Source organism: Corapipo altera, unplaced genomic scaffold, assembly GCF_003945725.1.
Source record: "Corapipo altera isolate COAL_440 unplaced genomic scaffold, ASM394572v1 112, whole genome shotgun sequence".
In the NCBI taxonomy this organism is placed as follows: Eukaryota; Metazoa; Chordata; class Aves; order Passeriformes; family Pipridae; genus Corapipo; species Corapipo altera.
Window position 1 is genome coordinate 9,113,783 of NW_020884899.1, and position 12,332 is coordinate 9,126,114.

At 42.8% G+C, this 12,332-nt stretch overlaps 1 protein-coding gene across 5 annotated transcripts in view; it reads right to left on the reverse strand.

Annotated features, from left to right (window-relative positions):
* Positions 1–12,332, reverse strand: part of GLIS1 (GLIS family zinc finger 1) — a 193,415-nt gene that overhangs the window by 24,374 nt on the left and 156,709 nt on the right. For 4 of the 5 annotated variants that reach the window (XM_027649004.1, XM_027649003.1, XM_027649005.1 and 1 more), the window contains 3 exons: positions 9,858–10,019; positions 5,935–6,045; positions 2,027–2,159 (listed from right to left, as the gene is read on the reverse strand). In XM_027649004.1, coding sequence (XP_027504805.1) covers positions 2,027–2,159; positions 5,935–6,045; positions 9,858–10,019 — 406 coding nt within the window. The remainder of the gene's footprint in view (positions 1–2,026; positions 2,160–5,934; positions 6,046–9,857; positions 10,020–12,332) is intronic. The other variant, XM_027649007.1, reaches the window with a different exon arrangement.

Sequence of the window (12,332 nt, forward strand, 5' to 3'; positions counted from 1 at the left end):
ACAATGGGTTCCTCTGACTGCAGAAACATTCTTCTGCTCACTGTCTTACCCAGTCCTAAGCACAAACCTGCTTTGAAGTCAGACACGAGGGATGGGAGCTTTTTCAGTATTTCATTTTTTTTCTGTGATGGGCTTTCCTCCCTGACATATTTAAAATGTGCTTTAACTTGGAGAAAGGCAAAACTGAAATTCTCCAGGAATCCAAATGATCCCTAAAGCCCAGAGCTCTGCACGTTAATAATGTGGTTTCTTTGAAAAAAACCCACCACCACAAAAACCAAACTCAAAACAAAAACCCAAACCACGAACGTTTTCATGGTGGAATCACAGGGACATCATATCCTGTATTTATCCACATCGATCCTATTCACATTATTATAGCTGATTTCTCCAAAGTCTCTCTGCTTATTTGAAAGAGCACATATGCGATCACTGCAGACTATAGGTGGCAGCAGGAATGTCCTTATGCTTTAATTCTGTAAGGATCAGCACTTTGGCTTATGTGCCCTAAATAATGACAGATGAACAGTTTTGCCTGTGGAACTGTGCTACACATACTACGAAGCAACTTCTGTTCCACTGTAAAACAGCCTTTCAAATCTTGATTTATTTTCCCTGGCACTTCTTCATAAGTGTGCACGTGATGGGGTCTCATATGCAGTGACCCAATGAAGTATCAGGGAAGATTTACAGGTTTTTTAAAACATCCTGGTGATGGATTTATATAATCAGCACAGAAATCATATCAGAGAAAGCCAGAGTTATGGATAGATAAAATCCTTAATTTCACAAGAGGTTCTCAGAAATGACACTGAGAAGTTAGGGATAGTCTGTTTATCTGTAAGCTAATAACTTTTTTCCTGTTTTATTGTTGTCACTTGGAAACTGAGGTTATTTCTGAGGATCCTAAAGTGCAGGCTGTTCTCAGGCAAATGTCACTGTTCTCTCCTGCCCTGCCTGGAATTGGGAGGCCAAGCCATGATTCAGCTACACCGGACTCTCAAGGGGAGAGCAGAGGCCAGTGCTGCCCTCACAGACCTTCACAGTGCAGGTGACACAGGCAGAGAATGGAAATAACCCCCCCACATCCCTGCAGCTTTCTCCCACTTTTTGAGGAGCCACTGTGAGTGCAGACTCCCAGGGGAACCATGTCAGAATCAGAGGGTATTTCCCTTTCTACTCCATTCTGTTCACCAGTTATATTCCAACATTTTATTGCAACCTGAGGAGATGCCAACCAGGATGCATTTTTTAGTTTTAAGATTTGGAGCAAGAAACAAAAAAAAAGGCAGGAGATTCTTGCCTAAGTAAGGCAGGTTACAATTACAGTGCTGGCTAAACACAGAACCTCAGATTGCACATCCCTGATCCTCTGCTGGGGTTCAAATATTGTGAATCTAGACCTTGTTTTCCACAGAAGGGAATGGAAGCATCTTTTTCTCTTCCTATAAAAAGTACAGAGCAATCTGAAGTCCCTGAAAGGGGCCAGCTCTTGTTCAAACCACAACAAAGAGAGGAGGACTGAAACAAAGACTGAAAACTAGGAAAGATAATTAAAACAAGGTTTGACATTTCCAATTCAAGTTTTCTCTCCATTCACACATCACCATATCATCTGTTACAATCACACAGTGCATGATAACACACAGCCTCATCAACCTTCCTGCAGCTCCCGAAGAAAACCCTCCTGCTGTGTGGAGCACTCGCTTGGCATTAGCACAGCTCGTGCACCTGCACTCTGCCAAGGCCAACTTTCAGAAGAGCACACACAAATAGATGGAGACACACTTTCAGCAGGGTTGCTGCCCCCTTCACGTGACATTAATAGGGGCTACTTGGCTGACTAATGCTGAAAAAAAAAAAAAAGTCTGGCCTTAGTAAACAACTCACAACATTATTTCATCTTATTTGTTGGTCTGGGATTTTTTTCATCTTCCACAGTGACAAATCAGACCCATAAGCTTTTCTTTTTTTTAAATCTTCTGTTAGACGTATTAAGCACCATGCTTATTAGGAGTATTCTTACCTGTAATTAAATCATGAGGACCTACAGTTCTACCACACTTCCCATCCAGAATGTGCTGTGAAGATGTGTGGAGTTGTTGCATAGCTAAGCATTCACTCAGTACATCTTGTTCGATATCAGTACAGGACTTTAGCTACAAGAGGAGGATAAAAGAAACATTTTATTTCAAAGTAAAATCAAATTATTTCTAATTAAATTCATATGTCTCCTTAAAGATTATATATAGAAGGAATTAATGTCATTCTTAGAAACTCAGTGTAATTAAGGATGTATCTAGTACTTGGTATTTTTAATTAGGGATAACTTTGGTTTTCCGAAGTGCAGAAGCTAAGTGTGCTAATCTTAAATCAACAACACTTTGCTTTGTAAAATAATGTACCCTGTGTTTCTTCAAACCTTCCCGAGTAATTGAACTGCACATTTTCAGGCTTTCTGTAGTTTCCTGGGTTCTGTGGCAAAAGGATTGCATCACCTTCTAACTGTGACACTTGGGAAGACATTTGATAGGGAAAGAAAAGCGTCTGTGCTTATCAGATTAGAACTGGTGGAATAAGGGGCTGTCAGTGATGTGTGAGAGGTACCACCGATGTCTCAGCCGCGCTCCATGTAAATTAAAGCTCTGGCAAAAGTGTCTGAAGCAAACTCTTGAAAACCACAATGTCGATCATATTAAAAACAGCAGGAGAGGAGAATTAAGAAAGAAAAGCATTTCTAATTCTCTTTCAAACATGCTGATGCTGCCAAGCTTTTGTCATAACAGAGTGCTCGCATTACACAAACAGCCATCATGTTCTACAGCCATTAATAAATAGTTATTGTCCTTACGGGTACAGCCTCACATACCGATCTCCCCTGGGCTTGGTTATTCTAAATAAAGGGCCCAGGCAAACCTATTTACAATTCTGCTCTACAGCCATTTGTGGGTTCGAGATAAACATCTGACATTTGGATCACAAAGTGCATCTGCAGCCAATTAAACTACTACTAAATTAACAGCTAACTTTCTCCTGTTTTGTTCTTGTAAAGCCTTTCAGAACAACCAAATATCACCACTGCAGTAATCCCCTCAGCTATGAACCAAATACTCAGGATTCTTTTGATACAACTCTAAGCTCAGGCATTTTGTTTTATATCAGAGATGGCACATTTTGGTAGCATATCTAACCAAGACATGTTGGCAGAACAGCCTGTTAAGTTTTCTTTCTTGGCTAAATCATGTCCACTCAGAACTCCTGGGAAGGTGATACCAACAGACAACTGCCTTTGCTGAGGTACAACCAAAAATGAGCAAGTGAATATAAACAGTCTTTCCACCTTTTTTCCTAAATCCAAAATCCAAAGCAGACTGTCACCATTTCAGTAACACTGACATTTGCTTAGTTTGGAAGGTGGTGGGGTTTTTTCCTATAATACATTTAAGTGAAATATTTGGGGTGTTCTTATTTCTTTATGAGCCAGATTTGCTTTGATCCCTTTTAAGAGAGCCTGACCAAAAGGCAGTTTAAATCTGCTGCTTTTTCAGGTGCTTTTTAATTTTGAGGACAAAAGACACGGGATCAAGTACTCATAAACTTATCATGGATAAAGGAGACAGGAAATCTGAAGATGATTTCAAGCCACTGGCAGAGTGCAGATTTAGACTGGTCTACTAAATAAGGTGTGGGAGGCAAGGGAGTAATGTAATTTTATGATCGATTTGATAAGTCTATGGGAGGGTATGTGTATGCACACAGGAAAATTCCTCAAGACAGGAGATTAAGTGATATGAATCCCTAGATATTCTGATGTCTTGGTCCACCCAACCAGCCTAAGTCTGCAGTTGATGTGCACCAAATTTGTCCAGTATTGATTCTGTGCTTAAGAGCTCCTGCTGCTGATGCAGGAAGTACTTTGTGCCCCTCAACGCAAAGTTTGGATTTAGGTTTCTTTTTTTCCCACCTTCCTCCACAGAACTGGAACAAGGCCTCAGCAGATGGCAGGGTGTGACAGTGGGGACTGTCCATTTGACCAGGTGTAAAGGGTGGTAACACGTTAATGCATTCAGCCCAGTACACAGAGCCGAACAAATGATACCCAGGTTTGGTATCAGGAAATATTCCTCCTTGTCCCCCTGGAAGTATGCCAGCAACCACAGGAAGGAAAAATGAGGAAGTTCTCTTCTTTGAAATAGGGAGCACGGTTGCTTTCCACAATCTGATGAGAATTTCATGTATCAAAATCTTCCTGTCACAAAGATCTTGCTATTGCAAAAGACTCTGGTGCCAGAGTCAACCTCTTTCTGTGGCCAATTACTGCTATGGCTTTCTGACTTTTACTCTCATTATGTGGACTTAATTACATAGAATTAATCAATTACTGCATGGCATTCTGACTCTTACTCTCATTATGACCTAAAGGTTAATCTAGGGAAGTGTTGGGAATTTTGTGACCTGTGGTGTGGGATGTATGTGCACAGCACACCCTGTGGAACCTTCTGATAATACAAAATTGGGATGGAAAACTAAGCAGTTTTTCCAGTCCTGCCAGGCTAAATAAAAGTTCGGACTGGAGCAGAGACAAGATTTGGTTCCACCTGGATGGTGCTGGGATGAACAGTGTTACTCCCAGGCACAAAGCTCGGCATGCAAGGAGTGTTTCTTGAGTATCTGAGAGAGTGTGCACGGCTCCGGACACTGATCCCTGGGAACTGTTACTCAGGCTACACACATCTGACAAAGAGAAGGGTTACAGGGAGAATTAGGGCACAAACAGCTGTCCTGGGAGAGGGGACCCTAAGTTCCAACTGGTAAAAACTGTAAGAGGAGCAGCAGAAGGAAGGCGCATAAGGCAGGGGCATGATGGAAACAAGAACAGATCTGTATGATCTCACCACAGTTGTATTCAAGCAGGTGAGTTAGGGCTTTTTCAGATCCTTCTCACTCCTCCATGGCTCACTCCAGATTCTGCAGCTCAAGTCACCTGTATTCTCCTATTGTTTCTTCTCTCCACATTCCTCTTTTTGCTCTCCAGTACTTCCACTTCTTCTCTCTGGCATTTTTCTAAACTAGCTGCTCCCTGGTTCTATCCTGCCAGGCTATCTTTCTGCTCTGCCCTCCCTCCTTTAACCATGCCTTGCTGTGATGCTCTTGGCAGTGCTGAGGCAGCTGGGGGAAGACATAAGTGCTGCTTATTGAACTAATTGTAGTTGCTCTCCAAGGCCAGCGTTCACTTCCACTCCCGGGCCTGGAGTGTGCCCGTGGTCTGCGCTGCCATGGACCAGCTCCGTGGGGTCCCAGCTGTCATTTTACAAACTGTGTGTACAAATGTGTAATAAATCAGTCTCTGAACCTTGGCTGGTGCCCACAAGCATCCCCATTTAATAATGAGTTCGGGATTTAGCCCACAAAAACACTTATCTGAATCCAATAGTAGTGAAAACATAACTAGCAGTTTGGGTTTGGAGTGATTTATAAATGCATTTAAAATACAGATGTGGTGGGAAAAGTGTGGGGTTTTCATCCTCATCTATTACAAGTGCTTCTTTTCTACATTTCCACTGTATCCTGGCTTAGTTTCATTTCTGCTTTAAGATGATCAGCCAACATGTATTTTAGTAAATATAACCAGCTAGTGCTGATTGCAGAGACTCAGTGTGTGGACGTTTTATGTGAATGACAGCAGAATTTGTGTATGAAACACGAACAGGAAAGAAATTTTTGGAGAGAAAGCGTGGGGCAAACTGAAAGTGCAAAAATGTAAGGTGGTCTGGTTAACAACAGTGATTAAAAACCAACAGGAAAATTAACTCCGCTAAAGTTTTCTTCTAGCGATACTGTAGGAAAACTCTGATCTGAAAATATATAAATTAAAGGTAAATTAAAAATAACTCTATGGAGGAGATGTGTCCCTTGTTGCCTGGCAGGTCTTACCTTCTTACGCACCTGTTGCTCTTTGGCCGAGTGAGCCTTCACGTGCTTGCGCAGGGAGCTGGGGTCGGTGTAGCGCTTGGAGCAGCCGGGGATCTGGCAGGCGTAGGGTTTCTGTGCATGGGAGGGGAGAGGAGAGAGGTCATGTCCCTCTGCATGCCCACAGCCAGCTCAAGGTGCTCAAGGACGGCCGGTTCGGGGACACACAGTGTTTGCCAGCCCTGACGCTGCACCCCCTGCAAGCACCGAGAGCACCTGACACACCTGGAGCGTTGAATGTGCATCACTGGGCTGAGGTAAATGCTAGTGAGGTGTAACTGGATAGGTTTTGAGAGCATTATTTTTTTTCCCCTAGCCTTTACAGTACACAAAATTATGGTGAGATCATCCAGTATAATTATAAAGATAGAAGCTCAGGGTTTGAGTTCTGATTTACACAGTTTTTACAACTGCTGGGCGCTGGTGAGACACTGTGAATCCCAAGCTCAGTTCTGGGCCCCTGTGAGAACCCACCCTTATATGCTTCCTTAAGGTAAAGAAGCCCTTAAGGGTGGGTCGTAACAGCCCTCACCACAAGAATGACATTGAGGTGCTAGGGCCAGTCCAGAGAAGGGCAGTGGAGCTGGGGAAGGGTCTGGAGCACAAGTGTGATGAGGAGCGGCTGAGGGAGCTGGGGGGGCTCAGTCTGGAGAAAAGGAGGCTCAGGGGGACTGTCTCGCTCCCTACAACTCCCTGACAGGAGGGTGGAGCCAGGTGGGGATCGGGCTCTGCTCCTTTGTTACAAGCCAACAGGAAACTTTCTCAGGTTGCACCAGAGGAGGTTTAGATTGGAGATAAGGAACAATTTCTTCATCAAAAGGGTGGTCAGGCACTGGAACAGGCTGCTCAGGGAAATGGTGGCATCACCATCCCTGGACGTGTTGAAAAGCTGCGTGGATGTGGCACTAGGGGACATGGTTTAGTGGTGGACACAGTGGTGCTGGGGTAACCACTTGACTCAAAGATCTTAGAGGCCTTTTCCAATCTCAGTGATTCTGTGGTTCTGTGATATGCAGCAGAACAAAACTTGGGGCACAGCACATGTTTGGTTTCATTCATACTTTGTTTCTCTTTTGAATAACAACAGAAATGTCTTTCCTTTTGTAACTCCTAACCAAACAACCCCCATCAAACATTAACATCTGAGCAAATCAATACAGAAAGAAAAATCCACTCCTGTTGATTTTGTTGGGAGGACCTTTCCATCTTGTTTTGGCATGTGGCAGAGCTTGCCACTTTTATGTGGCACAGTATCAGCACTATCTCCTGGGAAAACCACCTGAGTCTGAACAGGCAGTTCCAGTCCTCTCTTCTCATAGGAAAATAAAAGAAAATAAATAAATGAGGATGCTCTAATTTAGCCGCTGATTCTGGAGTCCCAATGACTGAAATCCTCAAAAAATTCCTCTCTTAGCTCTGCCTACTCCCAACAAAGGGAACACTATCTCTGGGTTACAAACTCCAAATGAAGGTGCAATTGTCAAGGTGAGCAAAGGGACTCCAGCACTTTTTATTAAGTACCCACTGAATTAGGTGCCAGTGCTGCATGGCACAGCTCATGGAGCTTTAAAGTTGAATGGAACATTCTTTTTTCCTCTGTTTTCTTGCCTCACCTATCAGCACTACCTCAGCCTTCTCACTAGGACTAGTAAATCCTGCTGGTGTCTTCTCAAAGGCAGAAAACTGGTTTGCCATGACCTCAGTGTCACATTCTTTAATTCCCCTGGTTTCAGAAAGAGGATGCACAGAAGAGAAAAAAACCAACTGGATTTGGGAGAAGTGGCTGTGAGGTCCTTTAAACCAGTTCCTCTACTCCTGGAGGAGTGCTGACATGCCCTTTCTACCAACAAGGACAGACAGGTCCCCTTTGTTCTTCTCCTGCCCAGGAGAAGGATCTACTCCAGATGATTTAGTAGAGATTCAGTCAAACTAAGGTACACCAGTAAGTGAAATGATTTACAGATCCTCCTTTTGGAGAAGATAAATGATGGAGTGACCTATACTGGGAAGCTTTAAAACCAATTCCAAATGCACTCAATAAGGAGTAAGCAGCCTATATAAACCCCCTTTCTTTATAAGTACCTCCAGAGAATAAGTATTGCTGCTCTGTCCAGCCAGCAGGAAATTTCTGAAGGAATAATAGAATCATTCACCAACTCATGACCTTACAGGCTAACACAGCACCTACCCAGAAAGTTACAGGGCAAAGGAGATTTATTGAGAGTGTCTGGAACACAGAGAACTGACACCTGAGGAAAAACTATGGAAAACTTTAACAAATCCCTTAGCAGTAAACCCAGCAGAGTATTTTTCAAATCACTGATGTCATTCAAATTAGTGATAAAATCATTCAACTCAGTGATAGGGAAACTAGATGAAAATCTGACTGCCCTTCCAAAGGTTCCTGGCTGTTTGCTCTGACATTCCAGGCAGTTGTTTTGTGCAGCCCTTGAAGCAGCACCATCCTGCAGCTCTGCTATTTTTCACATTCACGTAAGCACAAAATACACTGAGCTAAACCACAGGGCTTAATTAAAGCAGGTAAGTGGAAGTTAGTTACTGTGTGCAGGACTACAGAAACAGTTTTAAAGAACCTGCAATGGAATAGCATGGAGGATGTTTTTAGATATTTAAGAAAGTTAGTAGAAAATGATTACTGTACCTTTTTCCTGATTTATGAGCATTTCAGATAATAAGGACAGAGATAAAGGGAGAAGAAAAGAAAATAGAAAGTTAAGACATTTGTCTTCAATATTACACAGATAACACATACAAAGAATTTTTGCTCATTTTAGTAACCACTTAAGTTCTCTCTCAAAGCTAATAAATGGTATTCTATCTGTGACTTTGGCTATTAAAATGATATCTATTAGATTCAAGCAGCTATATTTAAAAACTGTACTCAGTTTACTGTATCCACTTTCAAAAGAGATGCATTTTAGAACTAATTACAAATTCAAATATCTCAGGTTGACTTTCAAATAAATAAAACATTGTTATTGTAAGTGTGCTTTGGTTTGGAAAATGTGACTGACTCGCTTCTCTTACTTGTTTGTTTTTGCAAGGCATAATGTACATTAGACATTCCTTAATGCTGCACTGTCTGAAATGTGTAACTGCTTAAAAAGTAAATATCAATTAAACTCAAAAGTTCTGCCCCATAAACACTTGGCCAAACCTTAAACCATGTATTCACTTCTTTGAAAAAGACAAAGGAACAACTCTGTTATTCTTTACAAGCTATATGCTGAGGATTTGACCCATCTGCAAAGCTGCCTCATTACTTTCTTTCCCTATAACATGGTGATTTCATCTTAGTGAAGCCCAAGACACTGTACAGAATAAAAGAATTTGTTTCTCACAGTTAATTCTGATGGTGGGTACTTAACAAATTTCATATAGTTATAAGACAGATGTATTTTCACTTTTACAAAATTACTGTCCACAACTGAGGTGCATGTACCTTCCACTGAGAGGTCTGACTTGCTTTTGCATTCATTCAGAACATTCACTGAAGCGACACAGGACAGGAAGCGAGACAATGACACACATTTGGTGCAGAAGCAGTGACTCAGCTTTCACTCACGTTATACCTTATTGTGCTGCTGCCCCTCTTACTGGAACAGGAACAATGGGAGAGCTTGCTGAGTAACTTACTCCTGCGTAACTTACTCCTCAGCATGAGTAACACAAACAAATTTGCCTGTGATCAAGGCTTTTTCATTTCTCAGAGCACATGCAGTTCAAAACAAAATACTATTGCTTATAGCTGAATTTTCTAAGACTCTCCTCATGAAAAGGCACAGTCCCCCTCCAGTTGCAGAACCAATTGTGCACAAGGACTGCTGGAAAGCTCTGTGCAAGTCCCAGTATGAAATCATGCTTACGGTATCCAGGTGTGTTCGCTGATGCTTTGCCCGGTCGCTGGAGTTGCTGAAAGCTTTCTGGCAGCCAGGATGCTGACACAGGTATGGCTTCTCCCCAGTATGACTCCGGAGGTGAATCTTGAGGTTCTCAAGCCTAGAAAATGCCTTGTTGCACCCTTCAAACTAAAAAACATCATAAAAAAATTGCTGTAAAGTACTATTAAATAAACCATGTGCAGCCACAATGAGAACAGTGTAAGATCCAAGTTGGACGTGCAATAAATCAACCAGCATTCAAACATCTGTTGAAATTTATGGATGAAACACAACATATTGTGCTGCTCATTTAATCTGTCACCGAAGACATGGTGTGTAGCTCAGTAATAATACAAGGGTTATAAATATCTCACATGTTCTGTCTGAAGTACCGAACGCTTAAAGACACAGCGTCAGAACAGAAAATTTAAAGAAAAGAACAAGTATTCTGATGAGTCCTCTGAGATGTTAATTGGCACAGGAGCCACTGTGGGCAATAACAATTAGCTGCTACAGACAGAGAGCAAGAGAAGCTATTTGTGGTGGGTTAGAACCTGGTTTCCGGTGTCTGAAATACAATACACTGGAGCTGATGAGCACAGACGATTACAGGAAGGCCTGATCTATTTGAAGATCAATCCAAAGGAACTCTGCTGTTATTCTGCACCCTTTTCTTTACCAGCTCTATCATTCAGAGCTGTTCTCTCCATTTATACAACCAGTAACCTGAGCAATTCTGACTTCTTAAGCACCCGTTTCATTAGGGAGCTCAGTAATGAAACACTGCATAGCGCTCATAACAAAAGTCACTGTTTCAAATTAAATCAGAATAAATAAATAAGTAAAATTTCCAGCTACTAGCAGGCCAAGGGAAGGGTGTTTTGCCTTGCTCACTGCAAAGTTTCAGTGTTACAGACAACAGGCAATTGCAGTGGAGGCACTGTCCCTAGGATGGGCTTTGGGAACTCCCTCGGGTGAGCACAAATACTTGTGTGTGCACATTCACACACCTGCAAACCCATAAAATGCACTCAGATACTTACACACAGGGAACAAATACATGCACAAGACTCATGTGATGGGATGCATTACTTTGCCCACTCCAATTCAGCCTCAAGGCACTGCAGGTCTTCTAGTGTCTTATGCAGATAAAAACCTTCATAGCAATGCTAACATTCTGAAAGAAGGTAGGTGTATCTTCATGGAGCAGTCTGGGTTGGAAAAGACCTTAAAGATCACCCAGTTCCACCCCTGCCATGGGCAGGGACACTTTCCACTAGACCAGGTTGCTCCAATCCGTGTCCAACCTGGCCTTGAATGCTTCCAGGGATGGGGCATCCACAACCTCTCTGGGCAGCCCGTTCTAACCACTATTTCTGGAAGCCATAGTTTTTTATAAGATTCTCGCTCAAGAAGAGTAAAATCCAGACTCTCACAAAATTAGTAAGTGCTTTGTCACTTCCCTCTGCTGAGTCAAGATTTTGTTCAGCAGCTTTCCAGGAACCCATGGTTCCTCAGATGGCGCCACAGAAATCACCACTTTGCCAGTCCTACTTGTTCACACACACACCTCTTACACACATCAGTGCATGCAGCCTCCTGACTCAGTTGTGTATCCAGCACTGCAGGCAGAGGGATGGGAAGGGAGACTGGATGCAAATGGAGCGTCGAAGACACTGCAACCCGGAGGTGCCTCATCTCCCTGTGCCTGCCAAAGGCAATTTAAACTACCGGTGGAAAAAGGTCCACCACAGCCTGCTCAGACCAGTGTGTTTTTTAAGTACCTCAACACAGTGACCAAAGTGATCCAGATTCCCTAGCCAGCACTTCATTTTTCAGGCTGTGTCCTGCCATGGGATGCAGATCAGCTCTGCACACTACAAACTGAACACACCAATGCGCTCCAACACACAGGCACGCCCACAGAGGGGTTCCTGGAAAATCTCTGCCTTTCCCAGCCACTCACACATGACAGGATCACTATGGCTTTTACTGCCCTACATGTTTTACTGCCCTGGCCAGATATTTAATCAGTCTGAATGGCATATTGGGTCTGTGTGTCCAGACAACTATCTGATATGTATATATTATGTCTTTCCCCATCACAGCTATCGAGATAGATCCACAGAGTCACCTGGAGACGTGCAGTCTATGTCTTCAAAAGTTTTGTTTGGCCACAACTCCCTCCCTGAACACTTGAGCTGGTGCACGGAGGCGGGGGAGTTTGGAAGTGACCAAGCCCCAAGGCTTCAAAAGAAACAAGCTTTCTTCTTAATCATCACTAAAAATCTGACAAGGATTCAGAACGGAGCAATCTGAAATGCTCAAATATGCTGAAGTCTATGACAAATAAAGCAGAGTTTAGCAAATTCATAGCACTCAGATTTTCAAGGAGGCAGGGTTGGCAAAGGTTAGGTTGGAGAAACAGGAAGAAAATCAATGGAAAAGGGGGGAGGCAAG